The following is a 21,866-nucleotide window of genomic DNA, read 5'->3' as shown; positions in this document are numbered from 1 at the left end:
GGAGGGGGAATAGGAGACACTTTATATTTGATCCAGCATCCAACAGTACTTATTCTCTGCACTTTGACCAATTTGGAGTCTCTGCAGTTACTTCTGATCACCAATGTGAACTAGTAATACCCAACAGTGTAATTTAAAAGTGTAGGCCTCAGGGCTGGAAAGGTGGCTTTGCAGTTAAGAGTGCTTGCTGCTCTTCCAGAGGACCTGAGTTCAGTTCCTGTCACCTAAATCAAAAGGCTCACAACTGCCTATTACTTCAGCTCCAGGGCCCTAACTCCCTCTTCTGGTCTCTTCAGGCACTATACTTACACACACACACACACACACACACACACACACACACACACACACACACACTAAAGTCTGGCTGGAGAGATGGCTCAGCAGTTAAGAGCTCTTGAATGCTCTTCCAGAGGTCCTGAGTTCAATTCCCAGGAACCACATGGTGGTTCACAACCATCTGTAATGGGATCAGATTCCTTTTTCTGTGTACATGAAGATAGTGTACTCATATACATAAAATACAAGAATAAATAAATCTTTAAAAAAAAGTCTTTACAAATATAGATATAAGCTGGGTGTAACCCCTGCACTTAGAAGGTTGAGGCTTGAAGATCATATTTTCTGGCTGGCCTGGGACTAGGTAGTGAGACCTTTGAAAAAAAAAAACCAAACTAACCAAAGCAAAGCAAAACAAAACAAAAACAACACACACACAAAAACCCCACCAAACCCCAAAATTCTAGTTGGGGAATGCAGCACGGTGGTAGAGCACTTGTCTATGTTCCACCCTGGAATCAGTTTCTAGCACTGTGGTGTAGGAAAAGAGTGTAGGGAAAGAGAAGGGCTACGTCCTCACCCCCAACCCCGTCAGTAGGCAGGGCTCCTAGGCTCCTGACACCCTCAGTACAGAGCCCCATTCCCAGGAGAGACCTTTGCAGGGATGGAGGCTGCTGCTTCAAGAAATAAGGTTCCTGCTAGTCCTTAGCCAGTCCTTCTGCCTCTGTTCTTTAATCACCTAGTGCCTTTAAGATCAGCACAGAGCAGGAGCCAGTGGCTACTGTCAAAGGAAGAGAGCAACAAGTGACATCCTGCTGTCTCCACTGAAGCATCTGTTTATCTGTTAACAATCCTGCCATTTGCCTCCTACTCTCTGCAAGGATGCATGCCATAAAATTAAATAGCAGTGCTTTCCTTTGAGTCTCCAAGGTTCCAATTGTCCCCTCCATGGTCAGGTGACAGTGTCATCACTGAGCCAAACAAAAGGGACACAGCTCTAGATTTTACTTTATGTTTTTATCTCCTACTATGGTTCCCCCAGGTTAATGGGTCTTCTCTCTTCCAGGTGGTCCCTGATGTTGCCTGCGGGAACGCCAGTTCCAACAACTCTGCAGGTGGCCGCCTCGTGTCCTTTGAAGTACCACAGAACACCTCTGTAAAGTAAGGATTTTCTTGGTTCAAACCTGTTAAGGTCAACACGATGCAGTGTGCTGGGGGGTGTCTACTATGTATTTGGTGTGTTGCTGGCCAATCCTGTGGGAATCCTGATGTATGCACCTGACCGATGCCACTCAGAAAACCAAAGAGTGAGGAGGACCATGGTGGGAGGTCAGCTGCACAGGCGCAGTGGGAAATAGGATCAGTCAAGTTAGAGCTGACAGAAAAAACCCAGAAGCCTTAGGAAAGATTTGGAGCCTGTCACCTCATCTCCAAGATGGCTTTTGCTTCCAAAAGTTTTAATAGATCATTAAATTCAATCGTGTAATTTACTCTAAATTAAAAAATAATTCTATGCTTTACAGCTTTCTCTTTCAAAGCGAGCAGCATAGGGAAAGCTTTGGGTTCTAAATTTAAGCTGTCCAGAGGCCGACTGCTCATTGTCTCCTAGGAGATGGAAAAGAGACAAAGGAAAGCAGCTGTGGCTGAGCCGCCACCTGATGTGTATGGGTGATTTACATAGATGCGGGGAGGCCAGCGTCTGCCCAGAGGTCCGAAGGAGCCAGCCTGAGAGTGTTTCGGACACACTGACTGATGAGTCTGTTTGTTGCCATTAACTGTCACTCTTCCTACTCTAGCTGCTACCCTTAGTTCCCTAGGGGACTTTAGAAGACAGGGGACATGTGGCTATGTCCAGCTAGTTCTGTGCATCGGCTCTCTCCATTGGCTCACTAGTCACCTATCCTGTGGATACTGACCAACTTTGCCTGCCTGGTGTTCCCAACAATGAGCTCACTGACAATGTCTACAGAAGGGACTGCATTAAACGGACCCTGCACATTCCCCCCCCCCCCCCCAGAACCCAAGCAATGAGGTCACTCTGACAGAGAAGAGCCTAGATAGGCACAGAAGGTCTCAGAGGAATGCTCCCATAGGCAGTGGTGGAGTATGAGGTCGCTCCCAGCTCTACCAGCAGGGGGAACCCCATGTTAAGTGTTTCAAGTCAGGAGGTTGGGAGCTGGTTTGAGGTGAACACGTTAGTTCATCACTGTTTTACTAAGTAGCTTATGTGTCTGCTCTTGCAGTGACATCCTGCAGCTTTCTTGAGTTGGTCGTGTAGTCCACCATCATACCCTTTGTCAGTAGTCCTACTCTCATGCTCCTTCTCAACAAATCCGATGTTCTCTAGACCTCTCTGGGGTGACAGGAACGGACAGAACCACAGTATAACCCAGACTGAACAAGACAGGAATGACATGTGATCTGTGGGCACTCCAAATTCATGCGTGGGTGTTACTAGTCCCTTATATGGTACTTTCACTTATTCATGAATCCAGTCATTTACCAAGATGTTGTTGAGCTCTGTGTTACAACTGGGGAGCTTGTGGTGGGGGAGAAGCTATGTGGGGGTCTGCTGGCTGAGGGAGGTAGGAACTGGGCCCTCTAAAGTACAAGGAGAAAAAGCAGCTGTTGGCATGGTATGCTGGCACCATAGGAAGGAGCCTGAGGTCTCATAGCAGGGGTGATGTATAGGTCAGGGGCATAATTCCCATGGAGAGAAGGAGTGAATGAAGCTTGGTGGCCAGGAAAAAACCTGGGAAGAAGTGTGGTAGCTTTTTGGTGTTGGAGCACTAGGTGGCAGGGATGCAGATGCTGGGACTGGAGCTGAGAGGGAGCCGGCAGGAGTTCACTGGCTTTAGATGATTTACTGTTCTCTGAGTCTTATCCTGCAAGCCTTGGGAAGATAGTAAGCCTGACACACTGCTTCCTGTGATAGCATAGCTCAGAAGGATGGGTTGGATTGCAGTATGCATCTATGATAAATTTAAGCAGGATTCTTTTTACATTGACCTATAAAAGAACTCAATCTGCCTTGTACTATTCATTATCATTAGCAAAAGATGGACTACTGACTGATCACTTTGTGGTAGACTTTGAACAAGTGTGTGTGTATGTGGGGTGGTAGACATTTCCAATAAGTGTGGTTATTTTAGTGTGTACAAGGTAGGTGCTTGCTTATACAACCACTCCTTTGCTTTCCTAACACTTTGTGTGGCTGTACAGGCCATCTGTATTTTCATCTTGGATCTGCTGAATTGGTTCTAAGATGAATTTTAGCAAGAGTGACTTTGCATTGATTCAATTCTTGTTTTCAGAATTCGGCAGGATGCTACCGCTTCACTGATCTTGTTGTGGAAGGTCACAGCCACAGGCTTTCAACAGTGCTCCCTCATAGATGGACGAAGCGTGACACCCCTCCAGGCTCCAGGGGGTCTTGTCCTGCTAGAGGAGATGCTGGCCTTGGGACCAAATCACTTCATTGGTGAGTTATGGAAACCTTGTCAACCCCACTTCTGACTCAACCCAAACTTAGTTTGGTGTTTAGAGATGGTGCATAGGAATTTTGTCTAGAGAATATGGTGGGAATTCTAGACAGCTACTGTTATGCTCTCCACTTCAAAAATGGTTTGAATTATAACCAGAACATCCTTCTAACACAGCATTTCCAGTGTGACTTTGTGTGGAAAGAGCATGGGTACTGGAATTCAGGAACTGTGCTCTGAGTACTGACTCAGAAGTAACAGTGTATACCTGCTCTCTTTGAGTGCTCCCCCTCCTCCATCCATTGTTCTCCCATGCATCATTTCTACTTGGTTGAACCTATTTCTGTTATTTTTACCTTCTCCAAACTACCATATAGCCAGGAAGTTATTATTAAATTCCCCTGCCCTGGAGAGCAGATGATCTGGTTCAAAAGAGAAGTCATCAGCCTTTCTCAGACAGCCTTTCCCCACCACGTCAGTGTTCTGACCATATACTGCCAGTTGGCTTCATCTATCACTCAGAGTATACTATCTCTGGAGTCAGAATTTGTGACTCTAGCTTGTTAATGTCACTGACTAAAGACACTGGGCACTTCATAAAAGCTTATTCCATTTTGTAGTTTTAGTGTGGAGACACAAGTTCAAGTCAGAACTCACTCATCAGAGTCCAGTGTGCCCAAGCCTCTTGCTCTGGCTGTTAGAACCTTCTTGGGTCCAACAGTCCTCCCCTAGAGGATCTTTAGTTCAAAAGTGTCTCCCACAAAGATGGGATCAGGCCACAGTTGTCTCAGGAGGGGTCGGAGGGGTGACATAATGTCATATATATGAAATTGCAACATTACAAATGTTAGGGATTATTCCAGGGTGATTTCTTTATTTTTTCTGAGATATACTATTCTATAAAATGAATGGAAAGTATGTACTGAGGTTTATTCTCCAAGACGTGAGCTTGAAGAAGGCATTATGATAAAGACCGAAGGCCAAGGGGAAATGTGAAGCTTTGTTTAGTGTCTGCTGCAGTTTATTTTTCAGTCACTTTCCTCTCATGAGGACATCCTTTCTCAAGCTTTGGCAATTCAGAATGGGGAGCAGGGCTTTCACTGGATATAGGCAAGTCCAGAGACACCTTGAGGAATGGAAATGGCTAGAAAAAGAGGAAAGGCATTGAATTTCAGATCAATACTTGACTGTCAAATGTGTTCTAGATAAACAGCGCTTGGGTGCTGAAGTCTTTGTCAAGATGCCAATCTGAGTTTTATTCCCCAGGACATTCCAAGAACCGTTAGTTAATTCCGTATCTGTTGTAACAATTTATCTAAAAGGAAGTGCTTGGTGTATTATGATAAACAATTTTATTTCATATTTCTAATATTTATTTATGTGTGTGATTGTGTGGGTGTAGACATGTGAAGGTTGGAAGACAGCCTGCAGAAGTGGATTCTCTCCTCCCAGAATCCAACTCAGGTTGTCAAGACCCTGTAGCAAGTGACTTTTCCCACTGAGCCACCTCACTGACCCTAAATTGCTTTCTTGTCATAGTGAGCTGAAGTTTTCCCCTGTCATGGATTAATTGCTCTTCTGTGACAGAGAACCATGTAGTATTTTAAGAAAGCACATGAAGCATCCCCACACTTTAAAATGTCATTGATATTATTTGATTTGAAATATTAGCTGACATTGATTGTCACTTTGTAGAGTTACTACAGGTAGAGACTGATATCGGAAGTGGGGTGGGGCTAGTATGGAAGGACTCACCAGTGTTACTATGGACTTGTTTTTTGGAGATGGGAGAGATTTCATGAGCTCATGTACAATTTGAGCTCATGTCGCCAATGAAAAATTCATAGAAAATATTTCTCATTCAAATGCAAAAGGGATACTTTAAAAATTAACTCTACATGTTAATAACCAAGGGATTCTTCCTTCAGACTATACTGTAGGTCATTGATTCTCAACCTTCCTAATGTTGCAGCCCTTTAATACAGTTCCTCATGCTGTGGTGATCCCTTGACCTTAAGATTATCTTGTTGCTACTTCATAACTGTAATTTTTCTACTGTTATGTATCATAATATAAATACCTGATATGCAGGGTATCTGATATGTGACCCCCAAAGGGGTCATCACCCACATGTTGAGAACCCCTGCTTTAGGTTCTCATTAAGAAATAGTAATTTTGGGTACCATTATTTCCATACACCATTTTGTCACTTTGGACACATGGGGTCTGATATCTTTTAACCTTGTCATTGTTTTACTTGGCTGCCCAATAGAGACCACAGTTTTCTAGTATGGGTCTCTTTAGCAATGTTCTCTTTTTAAAAGAATAATTTTTTAAAAAAGTTTATGTGTCTCTGTGTCTGTGTATGTATGCCACATGTGTGCTGGTGCTCAAAGAGGCCAGCAGAGGGCTTTGGAGTCCCTGGAGCTAGAGTTACAGTTGGTTGTGAGCCACCTGCTGTGTCCTGGGTCCTCTGGAAAAGCAGCATATACTCTTAACCACTGAACCAAGTACTCTTAGCATATCTTTCAGCTTTGTGTTTTTCTCTCTCTCTCTTTTTTTTTTTTTTTTTTTGAGACAGGGTTTCTCTGTGTAGCTTTGCGCCTTTCCTGGAACTAGCTTTTGTAGACCAGGATGGCCTCAAACTCACAGAGATCTGCCTGTCTCTGCGTCCCGAGTGCTGGGATTAAAGGCATGCGCCACCAACATGCTGACAGTGTTTCGCTCTTTAAAGGTAGTAGGCAGTCCTGTCTCATGCTCTCCCAAGTTAACACATGACCAGCTCCCCATCTGGAATACCAGCGGTCTATGTGTACACTGCCAACCTCTTCACACAGTCTTTTATCTTAAAGAAACAAGGCAGATCTTTGGTCAACATTGCAGAAGCTTCATGCTTATTACATGGATATGCATTTAATACTTTAGGTTTTGTTAAGTTGCTTATTAAAAACCTACTTTGATAAGTCTGGGAAGATGGCTCATTTGGTAAAGTGCTTGCCACATAAACACGTGGAACTAAGTTTGATGTCCAATAACCACAAAAAGGCTGGGTGTGGCTGTGCATGTAGGTGGTCCCAGCACTAGGGAGGTGGAGAACTAAAGATCTCTAAAGCCTGGTGACCAGCAAGTGTAGCTGAATTGGCATAATCCAGGTTCAGAGAGAGACTCTGTCTCAAAAAATAAGGTGAAAGGTGATTGAGTAAGACACTCAGTGTTCACCACTGGCTTCCACACAAATACACAAATACACACACACACACACACACACACACACACACACACACACACACACACACACGATACATGTGGGTGCCCATGTACCAAGGCATGCACATGGAGGCCAGAAGACAACCTTGTCTAGTTAGTTTTCTCCTCTTCTTTTCTGTTTATTTACTTTATTGAAACAGAAGCTCATTAGGTAGCCCTGGCTGGCCTGGAATTTGATATGTAGACCAGGCTGGCCTTCAACTCACACAGATCTGCTCTCCACTGCCTCCTGAGTGCTGGGATTAAAGGAATAGACCACCACACCTGGCCTCCTTCCATCTTTTCTCATGGGTTTTGAGGTGCAACTCAGGTCATCAGGCTTACATTGTAAGTGCTTTTACCCATGGAGCCCACACCACCCCTTACAGTATTTTTTCCATGTGGTATTTCCACACGTGAATACGTTATATGCTGTCTAAACCAGGCTGACTATCTCTGTTTCATCAAGCACCTATTTTGACTATCAGTGGTCACAAGCCTCCCTTCTGCTCTTCTGTTGAGTTTCTTATCATAAGCCTGATGTTTGACTACCGAGGATGGTATGTGATGTATGCTCTTTGGAACTGTTTCATGATTCTCACATTTAATCATTTGTACAGTTTTCATTCATTACCATTGCCTTATTAATATTTATACTGTATCATGGGAAGAAGGAAAGAGATAATGTGGATGTCTATAAAATATATACGCCTCCTGCTGTGCCTCTTCCATCAACCTCTTCCCCGAGTTGCCATCAAATTTTGATGCCTCTGCTCTCTGCTTAATTATCCCTTCTGTTTCCCCCAAACATGCCTTTTTCAAATAGTAATTTAATTGGCTTTATGCAGTGTTTGGGGGTAAATAACTCAGTAACCTTTGCTTAATGCTGTCTGCTCTGCAGGGAATGCCAACAGTGCTCATTAGGTCTTCAGTGATCCATTGGCCCTGTGGTTTGTACTTCCACAGTTGAGTCCATAGATCCAGTCCTAGTTCTGTGGAACAGTGGCTTGCTGGTCTTGAATATGGTGTTTATGTTTAATTTGAAGTTGCTTGGTGACTTGGGAGTGATGGATGATCTAGAGGTAAGAACCAAACTAGCCTTCTAGGGGTGTGGCCTCTGTTAGGATGTGGAAGGAATGGACTCAGGGCTCTCTTAGGGTGAAACCACACAGGATCCCTTCTTCAGGCTTTCTCCTCTCTTGCCCCCTTCTTTCAGGTAGCATTCTCTCCTTTTGCATGGCAACACTTGGCTATGCTCAGTCACTGCCCAACTCAGCCCCACCTGGATAACCATCCTTCAGCTGCTTTCTACCTTAGATGCCAAAGCCATCTTCTGGACCCCATTTACATTTCCTCTCACAATATAACACCAAGACAACAAATTATCCTCTTTGGAGTCTTTCATAAGGAAAATGACTAGCCAAAGATTTTTCTCTTTGTGGGTCCTCAAAAAATCTCCATGGAGTCTCAAAAAAAAAAAAAAAAAGCTCCCTTAACTCTTCTATTATCATTATTATGTTTATTTGTGTGTGTTTATGTGTATATGTGTGTGCAAGTTTGTGTGTGTGTGTGTGTGTGTGTGTGTGTGTGTGTGTGTGTGTGTCTATGTATCTACGCATATGTGTATGTGGAGGCAGAGGTCAACTTTAGATTTTGTTACTCATGCACTTTGTATTTTGAGACAGGGCCTCCAAGTTTTAGGCTAGGTTGATTGGTCAGCTTTGGGAAGTAAGCATGACCATACCCAGGATGACCTTGAACTCCTGATCCTCCAGTCTCCATTTCTCATGTCCTGAGATTATAGGCACTTTTGTCAGTCACCACACTTAGTTCATGTAATGATGGGGATGGAGCCACAGTCCTCACATAGACTAGGCAGTCAGTATACCGGCCAGCCACATCTCTAGCCTGGAGCATTCAAATCTGTGGTTGGATTGCTGCTCACTCTTCCAGGAAGTTCACTGGTAGGAAATTCCCAGCCCTACCAGTGTACCACGTATTCTTCCCAACAACCACATCTTCCCCCAACTCCGGCTCCCTCCCCTTTTTCCAGCTCCTTCATACACTGTCTGCATCAGACCCTTGGTCTTCCTTTCCCTCTGACAGCTGGCATTCCACAACTAGGGACTGAATAGTCTTCATTCCCCGCCGTACTGTTCTTGGGGTGTTGGTTTTATGTATTAGGTGCATTGTGGGTGTCTAGGGAAGAGGGCCATGTCACTGCTGCTTGCAGTCAGGATGGCCAGGGGTAGTCACCTGCTTGGTGAAATTCGGTTGCACAGCAGTGATTCCCTCATTAAATGCCACTCAAGGAAACTTCCAGCTACAAAATGTCAATCTTAAGAATCTTTGTAGACTTTCATAACTCACCTCTGTGACATTAAAATGCCCTCTTTTTTTTTTTCATTACATTGAAAGAATTTTAGAGGATCAAATGCAAAAAAAAAAAAAAAAAAAAAAAAAAAATAAAAGGAGAGAAAAAACCTTTTCTTTCTTGTGGGAATGCTACATTTGTCTTCTAAGGTTTCTTGCTCAGGAGGTCAGGGTAGGAAAGGTTAGAAAGGTAGACTCATTAACATCTTCTTTTAATGAAAAACTTGAGATTCAAATCTGAAAATGGAAAAATGCTGCGTTTTCATGGTCATCTTAACTATGATTGCATATGGTCTGTTGAGCTTCTACAATACAAGTGGGGATTGAACTTGTACACGTTAAAATATAAAGTAATAGTTATTAAAGACCAAAAGCAGAGGGAGTGCAAAATTGACCACCTCATGTATGATTTAGGTAAGTTCTTTCCTGCACTCATTTAGTTCATTAGAAGATGCTGTGAGGGATAAGTTGTTTTAAAACCAAAACCATATTTTATATCATCAGCAAGTAGGATCTTAAAAATATTCTTTCCATTGAGTATTAATATGTAAAAAAAGACTTAGCCTTGAATGTTACGGTTTTCCAAGTATTGTCACAAACCGACATCGTCATCTGTTGGTATCCACATTGATGGTGGTGGTGAACGGAGTATACTGTATGGAGTTCCACCATGGACATGCACAGTGCCACAACTGGCAGGCTGAGGTCCAGGGCGCCACAGCTGGCAGGCTGAGGTTCCCAGGCCCTGCTGCAGTGGGATTGAGGTCAAACATGAAGTGTTTTTCTCACCTTCCGAGGAAACAGGCTCCTTAGCTGGGCGGACCTGGTAAGTGTGAAAGAGAATCTTTATAAATGCCCCAGAGGATTTTTTTTTAAGGCATTTAAAAATGTGCAGACTTAATCAAGAAGTGTGCTAGGGTAGAGTAAAGCCCATGTGAGCCTGCGTGTGAAGTCACATAAAGTTGTCCATGCAAGGCACTAAGTGGCTTCTGTAGTTTTTAAGTTCTGAGTGTTTGACATTGCTTCAGAATTTCAGAGAACAAGCTGCAGATACTTCTGAATCTGGACACAGGGATCAGGTTGGGGATTTTCTTGGTTCCATGCAGCAAACATAAGGTTTTTTTCTTTCCTTTCTCTGACTCTCTATTCTGCCTTATTCTCTTTCCTTTTTCTTCCTCAGTCTTCTATTTAAGAAGTAAAGATAGTAAGATTTATGTATAGATTAATTTGGAAAAATTAAATATTAAGGAATTATTTTACAGATTTATTTATTTATTTATTTATTTATTTATTTATTTATTTATTTATTTATTTAATATAGCTCTGGTTGGCCTAAGATCAGGCTGGCCTTCAACTCACAGAGATCCACCTGCCTCTGCCTCCTGAGTGCTGGGATTAAAGGCATGCTCCACCATGCCTGGCTACTTTTAGTAAATTTTATTCCAGATTTTACCTGAAGATTTTGACTTAAAAAACAAAAAACAAACAAATGAGAAACAACTTTTCCTGGTTCTTATACTTAGAGACAACCCTTGAGACTCTGGCCAGCTAACTTCCAGAAATTTCTCTCGGCTTCTGTCAGTGACAATTTCAGGCAGGGTAGTACTCTTCTAAACACCCCTTTTCAGCCAACTTTATGGGCTATTGGAGCTTTTCTTTGCTTTCTTCTTTTGTACGGCAGGCAGGGGGTGGAGGAGGGACCCAGGAGGCCAGAGGGAGGAAGAGGAAGCAAGGGCCGGAACTGAGGGCCAGAGAGAGCACAGAGTACCCAATGTATGGACTTACTGGACAATGATTTTCTTTCAGAGAAACAAAGTGATTTCCCATCTCTTTGACAAGATGAAAGGCGCTATTGTTTATTTGTTGCTATGAAAGAGTAGCTGGGAGAAAGGTAGAGTAATGGAAAGTTACTTCCTTATAGCCCCTCCATTGACAGCCCTGTGAGGACGCTAACAGAACGCTGTGAGGCCTGCTCGTAGATTCCTTCCTAGGTATGGCTTGCGCGTACAGAGTGAAGTTTGAAAGGAGAACATGTTCATGTATGCACTGGTTATCTGCCTTTCGTACTTCAGGTCTCCCTGGCATTCCTTTATGTGAGTGGGTAGAAATTTATAGCATTATTTTAATGGCCATATGGCAGTCTGTTGGATCAAAATATAATTTACTTAAACAACATACTAATGTTGAACAATTATTGAACAATAGCTTCCTTCCCTTACCCTGTTTCTGTCCTTCCTCCTCCCTCCTTCCCTCCCTCCCTCCTTTCCTTCCTTCCCTCCCTTCCTTTCCCTTCCTCTGTTTTACTCTTTCCCCTCCCTCTCTGCTTTCCTTCTTTCCCTCCCCTGCCACCATCCCCTTTTCATTTCCTCCCTCTTTTCCTTCCTGCTTTCATGTCTTCCTTCTCTCCCTCCTTTCCCTCCTCCCCCACTCCATCCTCTTTGGATCAAATTTCAAGCATAATTGTAACTGTAGCTTTATGTTATCTCATGACGTACGTATGTGGATTCAGTTCTACAGTACAGTATTTTCTGGATCAAAAGGGGTTCGGTTGCAGTGGCAGTGTTTGATACAGGTCATCATTGTCCTTCACTCTCTTCTTGTTCCCACTCACAGCAGCCAACTTTTCCTTCATCCATGTTTGGCGAGATGCTGTTTTGACACAACTCGACTTTGCTCTCACACACCTCTCAGCATCTCCTCAGCAGCTTGACTTGTAGGATCTCTTCCAGAAGGAAAGTAGACAGAACAGTTTCCTGAAAAGGGTGACTTTAAGTCACAATATCACAGCAGGAGAATGGCCCTTGTCACAGTCATCATTACATTTGTGCACTGCAGTAAATGTGCAGAAGCAGAGGAGAGAGCAAGCTCTCACCTGTTCTCAGGGTACCATCACACTGTTCAGTTCTCACCTGTTCTCAGGGCACCACCACACTGTCCAGCTCTCACCTGTTCTCAGGGCACCACCACACTGTCCAGCTCTCACCTGTTCTCAGGGCACCACCACACTGTCCAGTTCTCACCTGTTCTCAGGGCACCACCACACTGTCCAGCTCTCACCTGTTCTCAGGGCACCACCACACTGTCCAGCTCTCACCTGTTCTCAGGGCACCACCACACTGTCCAGTTCTCACCTGTTCTCAGGGCACCACCACACTGTCCAGTTCTCACCTGTTCTCAGGGCACCACCACACTGTTCAGTTCTCACCTGTTCTCAGGGCACCACCACACTGTCCAGCTTCAGGGATGGGTGCTCACGCGACACACAGAATGCTTCAGTCCCTGACTGTGGTTCCCATCTTCTCTGCTTATTTCACTTCCCCTCTGCTGTCTCCTGAAGGTAGATTTTCAATTCCTTCTGTCATGGACCTCTTCCCAAGTCAGAAGGTTTCATGAGAATACGACAAAGCATGGTCCATAAAAGACAAGTGTTTCGAGAGGAACACTGAGTTTTTCACAAAATCCTGATTGTTGTAATGTTTTTTTCAAAGGTTGTGGGTATAAAACTCAGAGTAGTAAGTTAATGGTCCGCAGAAGGTCGTGTCAGAAGGATAAAACCGTCCAGTCCTGGGTAAGGCATATAAATAACAAAGGTTCAGTTTTCAGGGCCTCTCTGGCGTTCTCATGTCTGAGGCTCTTCCTGACATTTGAGTTGCTGAGTGCTGGGGTATTTTTGGTTTCACGGGCATGCCTAACAAGCAACGCTCTCACAGCTGTCTTGTTTTAATGCTGCAATTGTGAGCCTGACCTACAAAAGTCATATTTGCTGGGTAGACAAATGGAAAAATCTCTTTAAATGAATACACTAACAAATTCCATTAACCTATATGGTTAATAGTAGGAGACTCCAGAACACTGCCCTATGAAACACATGCAGTTCCCCACAGCCCTGCTTATCAACAAGCATCAGAGAATGGATTTCCATGCATAGGACACTGTTGTCATACCAGGGATGCAAAGAAATATAGGATTCTCATCTCTGACTTGAAAGGTTTCAGCTTCAGGCCCATGGGCTATTCTTATTAAATAAGCCACATAAATCTTGTGGTGCAGTTGCCCAATCTTGCTGATAAAGTTACATTCAAATAAATGTAGTACAGTAGCCAAATAGTGATTTAAAATGCTTTGAATCTTGTCTTTGTGAGGGATTGTGGAGAGCAGAGGAAGTATAGCCCTGTTATGTAGCACATCACAAGGACCTTGCTTTGAGGGACTCCATGTTCTTGGCACACCTGCTTTCTGAAATCTTCATTCTAAGCTCCAAATCCCCACCCCCAACCCCAGTCCTAGCCAAGGACCTAGTCTTGGTGGCTTTTCTGGTCCTTTCTCATCTTATACCCTCAGTTCTTTATTTGTGTGTCAGTGCACACAAGTGGTGTTTGGTTGCACTTGGTTCTCCCTGTCCTGACCATTATCTAGATTTCCCACTGCAAAGGGCTTGACCAGGAACTGATGCCACAGGCAAGAGTTCTTCCTGTGTACAACTGACATAAGAGGGAGTTAGAAAGATTCGCACAGCAAGCAAGTTGCCTTGGTAGGATGCCAATGCTTTTGTGAGGACGCTGCTCATAGAGAGGTAGATGAAAAGGCAAAGGCATGTCTATTAAATATTAGTGAATCGTACAATCATTTTAAGGGCTGCATGCATTTAGAAAGGGAGAATATATATTAGTTATTGTCTCCATCACCGTGATCAAATACCCGACAAGATGCAACATAAGGGATGGTGTGCTTATTTTGGTCCGTCATGGAAGGGAAGGCATCATAGCAAGACCAATTTCTGGGGGCCTAAGGATGCTTGCTCTCAGTAGGCCAAGAAACAGAGAAGAACACTGGGGCTCTTCAGGCTTTCTCCTTTTCTTTCTTTAATTCATGTCCCTACCCATGGGTAGTGTATATCCTACACTTCTGATGAGTCTTCTCTCCTCAATTAAACACCTCCTGAGACACCCACCCCCCCAGACACATCCACATGTGTGTTTTTCCAGTGATTCTAAATCCAATCAAGGTGACAGAGAAAATTAACTACTACAGTTGCCAAGGGGAAAGCTAAGGTGTTAGACCTGAGGTATGCCATGACCTGGGCCTTCAACAAAAAGTAGAGAAAGGCACAAGTGACACCATGGTGGAGGGGGATGCCCATGGTGTTTGCTACCAGCAGAGTGAGTTGTCTGTGCCAGTGGATTTCAACAGGAAAGTTGGAAGGGGATGAGAAGTGTGGGTGGAACTGGAAAAAGGTCACTGTTGTCTTTACCTCACAGGCAGGAGGAGGTGGTAACAAATAGCACCAATATATATCACGAGTACCATGGAGTAGCTTTTGATGCTCAAAAAAAAAAAAAAAAAAAAAAAAAAAAAGGTATCAGGTGAGAGGGGCAGCAGGTATCAGGGTTTGTATGTGTGCTCGCATGTGTTGTGTTGTGTGTGTGTGTATTCTTATCAGCTGGCATATATCAAATTATATTAGAGACAGAGGCTCTTCTTTTGTTTAATTTAGATGTGGTATTGATGTTCTACAGCCAGCTGAAGATACAGGACCCCAGCTGGGGAGGAGGCAGGTGGACTCTGTCTTGGCAGCCCTTTGCTGGGAGGCTGGAGCTGGAGCTCCTGGAAAAGAAGGAACACAGCAGGAAAGGGTGGGTGGGGGGCACTTAGAGACCTGCTATTGTGTGGCTGTGCCCAGAACAGGTCTAGAAAGCCAGGCTGAGGCAAAGAGAAGGGTGTGAAGGGTTGGAAGGGACAAACTTGACTCACCTCAGGTTGAGGTCAGCCTTATGTGGATATGATTCCTGAGTGTGGCTTCTCATATCTGTCAGCTTGATTCGTCTAGTCATCTAAGCCCAGGCCTTGAGCTCATCCTTCCCTTCCTAATCCATCCATCAGGAAGTGTTTGTTCTCAAACTTCAAACTTAACAGATTCCTCACTGTGCAGCTGCACAGCCCCAGGCTCCCCCCACCCCCTGTCCTAGATCTTCCTGCTTGGCCTTCTTATGTGTCCACCCCTGTCCCCAACATCCGAGCCATATTGGGGAGGGCTGTTTCCACAGTCCCTTTCTGCTCCCTGCTCCCAGTTCTTCACTCTCTGTCCCTCAGAGTAGACTATGAGGCCTAGCAGCCAATAAGGAAGGCCCAGTGTGTCTGCCCTGTAAATAATGTCTGGTCTGTTCTTCTCTGTGAGAAGCCCAGGAATCCTCCCAGGTATAGGCTCCTCCCTGTTGGAATCCAATGATGCCTACTTGTCAGAACCTCTGTGTGACCACCTTCTCTGAAAAAAAACAAAACAAAAAACCAGCTTCCTTCCTCCTCATTTGCACCCAAATGCTCTCTGAACCCCACTCTCTTCCTTGAGAATAATCACTTTCTTACGGAGAGTAGCCTTTCTACATCAACATTTGTTACTCAGGTTAGAATATAAGCGCCTTGAAGGCAGGGAGTGTTTATGCTTTGTTTAGTCATAAACATTTAGCATAGTACATGTTTGGTAAGTATGCGGTACCTGGTAAGCTAGCAGCAGCATATTTTATAATTATGGAAACCCAGGTCAAATTTGCCTTTGAGAAATAATTAAAACACAACTCTACACAAATAAACAAAAAAACTCTCCACCCACTGTACCCACATCCCACAAAACAATTTCCCAAACCCAGGGTCAAAGGTGACGAGTCCCATAGATCTGAAAGTTCAGAGGCAGATCTGGCTTTAGTAAGTGTCACCTTCAACTTTAATCAAATAAGTTCCTGCAAGAAAAATGACACGTGCCTGTAATACCAGGAGGCAGAATCAGGAGGAGCACTGTAAGTTTATGGCCATCTGAGTGTCAGGCCACCCAAGGGTACACAGCAAGACCCTGCCTCAAAAAAAAAAAAAAGACAGTTCTGTGACATATTTGTCCTTGGCCTGGTTTTAGATTTTCTGTTGATGCACAAGTGCAGTCCATCCATCCCTCCATCATCCCTCCATCCATTCATCCATCTATCCATCCATACATATACACACACGTAGGTGTATCTGAATACACACACACCTGTACAAAGATGTCCACCCACATGAAGACCTGCATGCCTCAAGAGAAACAGGTAAACCAATGCACATATTTAGTTTAAAAGACTTTTAATTATAAAATATAATTATAATTGTAAAATAGTATAGCGGATAATTATAAAATAGCATAGCTCATAGCATGCTCGAGTGAGTGTGTGGTCCACAGTGACACCTAAGAGAGGGCATTGCTTTAACAGAAGCAGAGCTTTTAGAATTGGAAATAAGACTACTGCTTTGGTGTGTGTGTGTGTGTGTGTGTGTGTGTGTGTGTGTGTGTGTGTGATAAATAGTTAATATTCATGAATGCAAAACAATCAGCAAATTAGCAAATTTGTTTCCTGTTAATGAGATAGTTGTTCTTTGAAAAGCATTTCATTTGGACTATTAACACAGAACTATCTTGGACAAATAAGCCTGGTTTTGAAGCATGCATTTTATACCAGGAGCTGGTTTTTCTGCCTTTGGTGGCAAGCAGGTGGCTTACTAAGGTGGGGCCACAATTGGGATTGGAAATAGAATCCAAGAGGTTTGAGAGCCATGTGATGTTTCCTGTGGTGTTTTCTTTGTTTAGAATATAAACCGAGGTTGGCTTTGTCTTGCTTTGTTTCGCACCTCCATTTTACACACTGTTCACGACTCCAATTAGATATTCCAACAGAGAACGCAGGCTGTTCAAACGAAGCTGAGTAGGGAATTGGGACTGTAAAGGTTGTAAGATAGAGCAATAGAATTTCTAATGTGCTGCATTGAAAGGAGCGATGGTCAGATAGCCACCCCGAGGCTTTTGAAAAGACTAAGCATGCACAAAACCTGCTCTGGACAGAGGGGGAAAACCCTTCCCAAAGATGGTCACATTGAAATAAAGGATTGGACTTGGAGAGCTAAGAGGGAAGAACTCACTCATCCTTTACCAGCCTCCACCAGGCCTGGTGTGGTGTTTGTGGTCCGCAGCAGGCCCAGCGCACTATGAGGCTTTCTGCCCGGGCTGGGCTGGGGCTCAGGGTTCTGGGGGCTCCTGAGTGAGGATGAAACTTGCTTCTCTGTGGACAGAGCAGTCTGGTTACCACCTCCCCTGGAGCTGAGAGCTGGATTATTCACATCACTGCTGGCTTTCTTCTCAGGGTTCCTGTATTGCTCCCCAACTCCATTGTTTTCTCATAAACCTCAGGTTTGCTGTTCCCATACTCACTCACCGTGTTAGCCATTTTCTTTTGCTTACAGGGATCAAACACTTTATAAGCAGCCACTTAAGAGAGGAGGGCTGACAGTTTGAGGGCATAGTTGTTCGTGGCAGGGAAGGTGTGGCAAGAGCAGCCTATGGCCGCAGCAGTAGAAGTAGAAGCTGCTTGCTCAGACCTTTTTAGACCAGTAAGCAGGGTGTGACTATAACCCCTCAGACCTGCCCCCAATGACCCATTTCCTCCCTCAGGGTTCCACCTCCTCAGGCTTCTACAACTTTGTGTTAGCTTTCTGTTGCAGTGATAAATGACCATGGCCAAGGAAATGTATAGAAAGAAAGCATTTATTGTGGTTTCTGGTTCCAGAGGGTTAGAGTTCATAATGGTGGGGACAACATGACAGCAGGTGGCAGGCATGGATGCAGAATCAGGTTGTGAGAAGTCACATCTTAAGCCATAAGCCTGGAGCAGACAGAGTGACCTGGAAGTGGTAGACTTTTTAACCTCCAAGCTCACCCCTAGGGATGCACTTCCTCTAGCCAGGCTATCCTACCTAACCATCCCCAAACAGTGCCACTCACTGGGGACCAAGTGTTCCATTCCTGATGTTCAAACTCTTGTAAACTTCTCAAAAGAGCTTCCCAAACTGGGACTCAGCCTTTAAAGGCAGGAGCCTGAGGGGAGACATTCCACACTGAAACCATAATCCTCAGGCTTATATAGTTACGTATTGTGTGTTTCTCAGTCTTTATCCCAAATGCTTTCTGAATGTTCTGCTATGAGTTAGAAACCTGTTTGGTTCTGGCAACAGAATTGTGAGTATTCAATGAACTTCACACTCGTGGATCTTGTTTTAGTGGGGCAACAGCTATTAGTGAAATAATGATTCAGTCCAACAGACAATTGTAACTCTGACCATGCGTGGATATACAGTCTATAAAAGAAATGGACATAATGTTGATGTGAGGATCCTACCTTGAAGGGTGACAGCAGAGTTGATATGTTAACTAAGCAATGGGGACACTCTTCCAGGCAGAAAGTAGGAGGTATATGTGCAGATGTCCTGAGGCTGGAGAGGACATATAATATCAGAGAAAGTACAAGGCTATAAGGCTGGAGCTCAAAGAAGGAACTGGAAAGTGGTAGAGATATGGTGGATATCAAATGTATTCTGTGGGAGAGGCTGTTAAGTTCCTATGGCAGTAAGGATCTACTCCGTAGTGTCTGAAAAACACATTCATCTTAATCTAGAACAACTACTAAAGCATGTAGCTAGAGACCTTCTCTCCAGCCCCTGCCAAGCCCTGTTAGTCCGACAACCCACTTATAAAATAAACACACAGATGCTTATATTATTTAAATGGCTTGGCCATTAGCTCAGGCCTACCATTGTCTAGCTCTTACTCTTATATTCAGCCCATTTCTATTAATCTATACTTTGCCACGTGGCTTGTGGCTTACTGGTACCTTACATCTTCCTAGTCCTGGCGGCTATTGGCAGTGTCCCCTTCTCCCTTCCTGTTTTCTCAATTCTCCTCTCTATTAGTCCCGCCTATACTTCCTGCCTGGCTACTGGCCAATCAGTGTTTTATTTATACATAGTGATATCCACAGCAGAAGCATCTGCATTTAACTCTGCAGAGAGGAGACCACTGCCAAATGGAGTGTTTTCTTTCAGACTTCATCTCAGGCAAGTGATGGTTACAAGTGTGTTGGACCCTAAGTTACAGTTTATTGAATGGACTCTATAAGCCACGTTGGGTCTTTATAAGCCACATAAAAGAGGGCCTGAGTATTGGGGTGATGGTTGGCTTTGGTTATCGACTTGACACAACTTAGAACGACCTGGGGAGCCGGGCAGTGGTGGTGCACTCTTTAATCCCAGCACTCGGGAGACAGAAGCAGGTGGATCTCTGTGAGTTCGAGGCCAGCCTGGTCTACAGAGTGAGAACCAGGACAACCAGAGCTACACAGAGAAACCCTGTTGATACTGGTTGGCCTGTGGGTATGTCTGTGGTGGATTGTCTTGGTTAATTTATGTGGGAAAACTCAGCCCACTGTGGACGGCACCATTCCCTAGGCGAGGGGTCCTCAAATGTGTAATAGTAGAGAAATGGAATTGAGTACAAGCAAGCAAGCAGCACATATGCACTCACGTCTCTCGCTTTTAAGCGTGGGTGTGATTTGACGAGCTATCTGAAGTTCTTTTCTTGACTTTCTTATGGTGATGAGTCGACTGTAAACTTGAGGTCAAACCTGACAGAAACCCCTCTCTCCCACAAGTCACTTTTTGTTAGACTATATTATCACATCAAGCCTTTTCTGGAGTCCTAGCAAGTAGAGCAGCTAGGGAAGACTGCCTGGGAGCCTCTTGAGGCATGAGGTGAAGAGTAGGGCAGCCTCCACAATGAGAAATAACACTGGTGTGAACCAAAAGCAACTCACTGAATCAGACTTGCCCTCCTAACTTTCACATTGTTTTCCTCTTTCCTCCCTCAGATTATGGTGCACCATGAGTGCTTTGGTGCAGTGCATCAGTTCTATTTTTAGCGCAATAAATTCATGAATTAAAAAAATAAAATTAAACAGAATTCAAGAACCCACCACACCCCATCTAGAAATCTCACCAAATACATTCAGGTAACTTCTTTCATATGACTTTGAAGTTACCCGACAGCCTGGTGGGTGGCCACTTAAACTTTGGATTTTGAGTTGAAGCAGAGGGAATAGAACTAAGGCAATCAAAAAGACCATGTTCAGGATGCTTCTAAGGACAGGAAAGCAAACATGTCAATCAACAGTCCTTTGAGGACTCATCTGAAAACTCAGTTCCCTGACCATGCTTGTGAAATCACCTTCAGCCCAATTAAGTGTGTATTTATCTTCTCCCTCCCATTAGCATGTGATTAATTATTTTGGCATTCACTGTAATGCCATTAATGGAGAACCATTCATTAACTGGACATGGTGGCAGTTGTGTATGTGCTGCAGTAATTTAACAAGTGACTTACTAAGATTTGATGAGCTCAAACTGCATGAATGGAAGATTAAATGATATATAATTCTGACTGATTATAAGAGAGTGATCAAACTGACATTGAAAATAGATTACCATACACGGAGAATTTCAATTGTACACTCTGTGTGAGCCAACAAAATTTCAAAGGAAAATACAAATTAATTTCCATGTTCTCCTAATGAGTTCTTAGGACTGGCATTTTAAAAAGATGTTCAATTCTGATGTGTTCTTCATGTACAATTTGAAATGGAGATCATTCATATGCTTAAATGGAGATTATTTGATGCCAGAAACAGGGACATGGATAGATTTGACAAGCCTCATTGTAAATTTTGCTTCAAATAAGGATTTTATGATTTGAGGTTTTTTTTTTTTTTTTTTTTTTTTTTTTTTTTTTTTTTTTTTTAGCTGAGGACCAAACACAAGGCCTTGCGCTTGCTAGGCAAGCACTCTACCACTGAGCTAAATCCCCAGCCCCTGATTTGAGTATTTTTATAACATTATGCCTTTTATACTAGTTTGTTATTCTTATATAGGTTGCTTGTTGTCCTTTATATAAAAAAAAAAAAAAGTCCTTTTAGTCCTGTGCTATACTATGAATTGTAGCTATCTATTGCTTATTCATATAAACACTTAAAAGGAATTATTTCATCCAACTCTAGGTTAGTGAACCGGTGAGTTTATTAGGGCTACTTACAGGGGCATGGATGATGGTTCAAAGGCAGTTGCATCATGAAAAGCTTACCCCCAGAATGGCTGATGACTTCTGAAGGCTGCATCTCTGGAAGACTCTTTGTTCTTACAGTCTTGTAGGCAGGTTGGCCAGACAGAGAATCTCCTCTCTCCAGCTATTCCTTTCTGCTTATATAACTCTGGAGAGTGGCTTTTGTGACTCATACATTTCAGGAAATTACTGGGACTTGTGAGTTGTTTACTTCATGGACCTTGATTAGCCTCTCTCTAGGATGGACCATTTTAATTTTCAGAAAAGGATTACATAACATGAGTATAAATTATACTTTGATTTAAACATTATTTTTAGCTGGGTGGTGGTGGCTTGTGCTTTTAATCTCAGCACTAAGGAGGCAGAGGCAGGTGGATCTCTGTGAGTTAAAGACCAGCCTGGTCAACAGAGCTAGTTGTAGGACAGCTTAGGTTACATAAAGAAATTCTGTCTCAAAAAAACAAAACAAAACAAACAACCACATTATTTTTATTTATTTATTTATTCTAGAAAGAATTCTAAAGGGT

The 21,866-nt window shown here is 43.5% G+C and overlaps 1 protein-coding gene across 1 annotated transcript in view; it reads left to right on the top strand.

Moving 5' to 3' along the window:
• The window catches only part of Dner (delta/notch like EGF repeat containing), a 336,946-nt gene that overhangs the window by 124,473 nt on the left and 190,607 nt on the right, over positions 1-21,866 (top strand). The window contains exons 3-4 of the mRNA XM_036173515.1: positions 1,346-1,440; positions 3,594-3,760. Of these exons, the coding sequence (XP_036029408.1) occupies positions 1,346-1,440; positions 3,594-3,760 (262 nt within the window). The remainder of the gene's footprint in view (positions 1-1,345; positions 1,441-3,593; positions 3,761-21,866) is intronic.

This window comes from Onychomys torridus, chromosome 23 (genome assembly GCF_903995425.1).
Source record: "Onychomys torridus chromosome 23, mOncTor1.1, whole genome shotgun sequence".
Lineage (NCBI taxonomy): Eukaryota > Metazoa > Chordata > Mammalia > Rodentia > Cricetidae > Onychomys > Onychomys torridus.
This window is presented reverse-complemented; position numbering and strand designations above follow the sequence as displayed.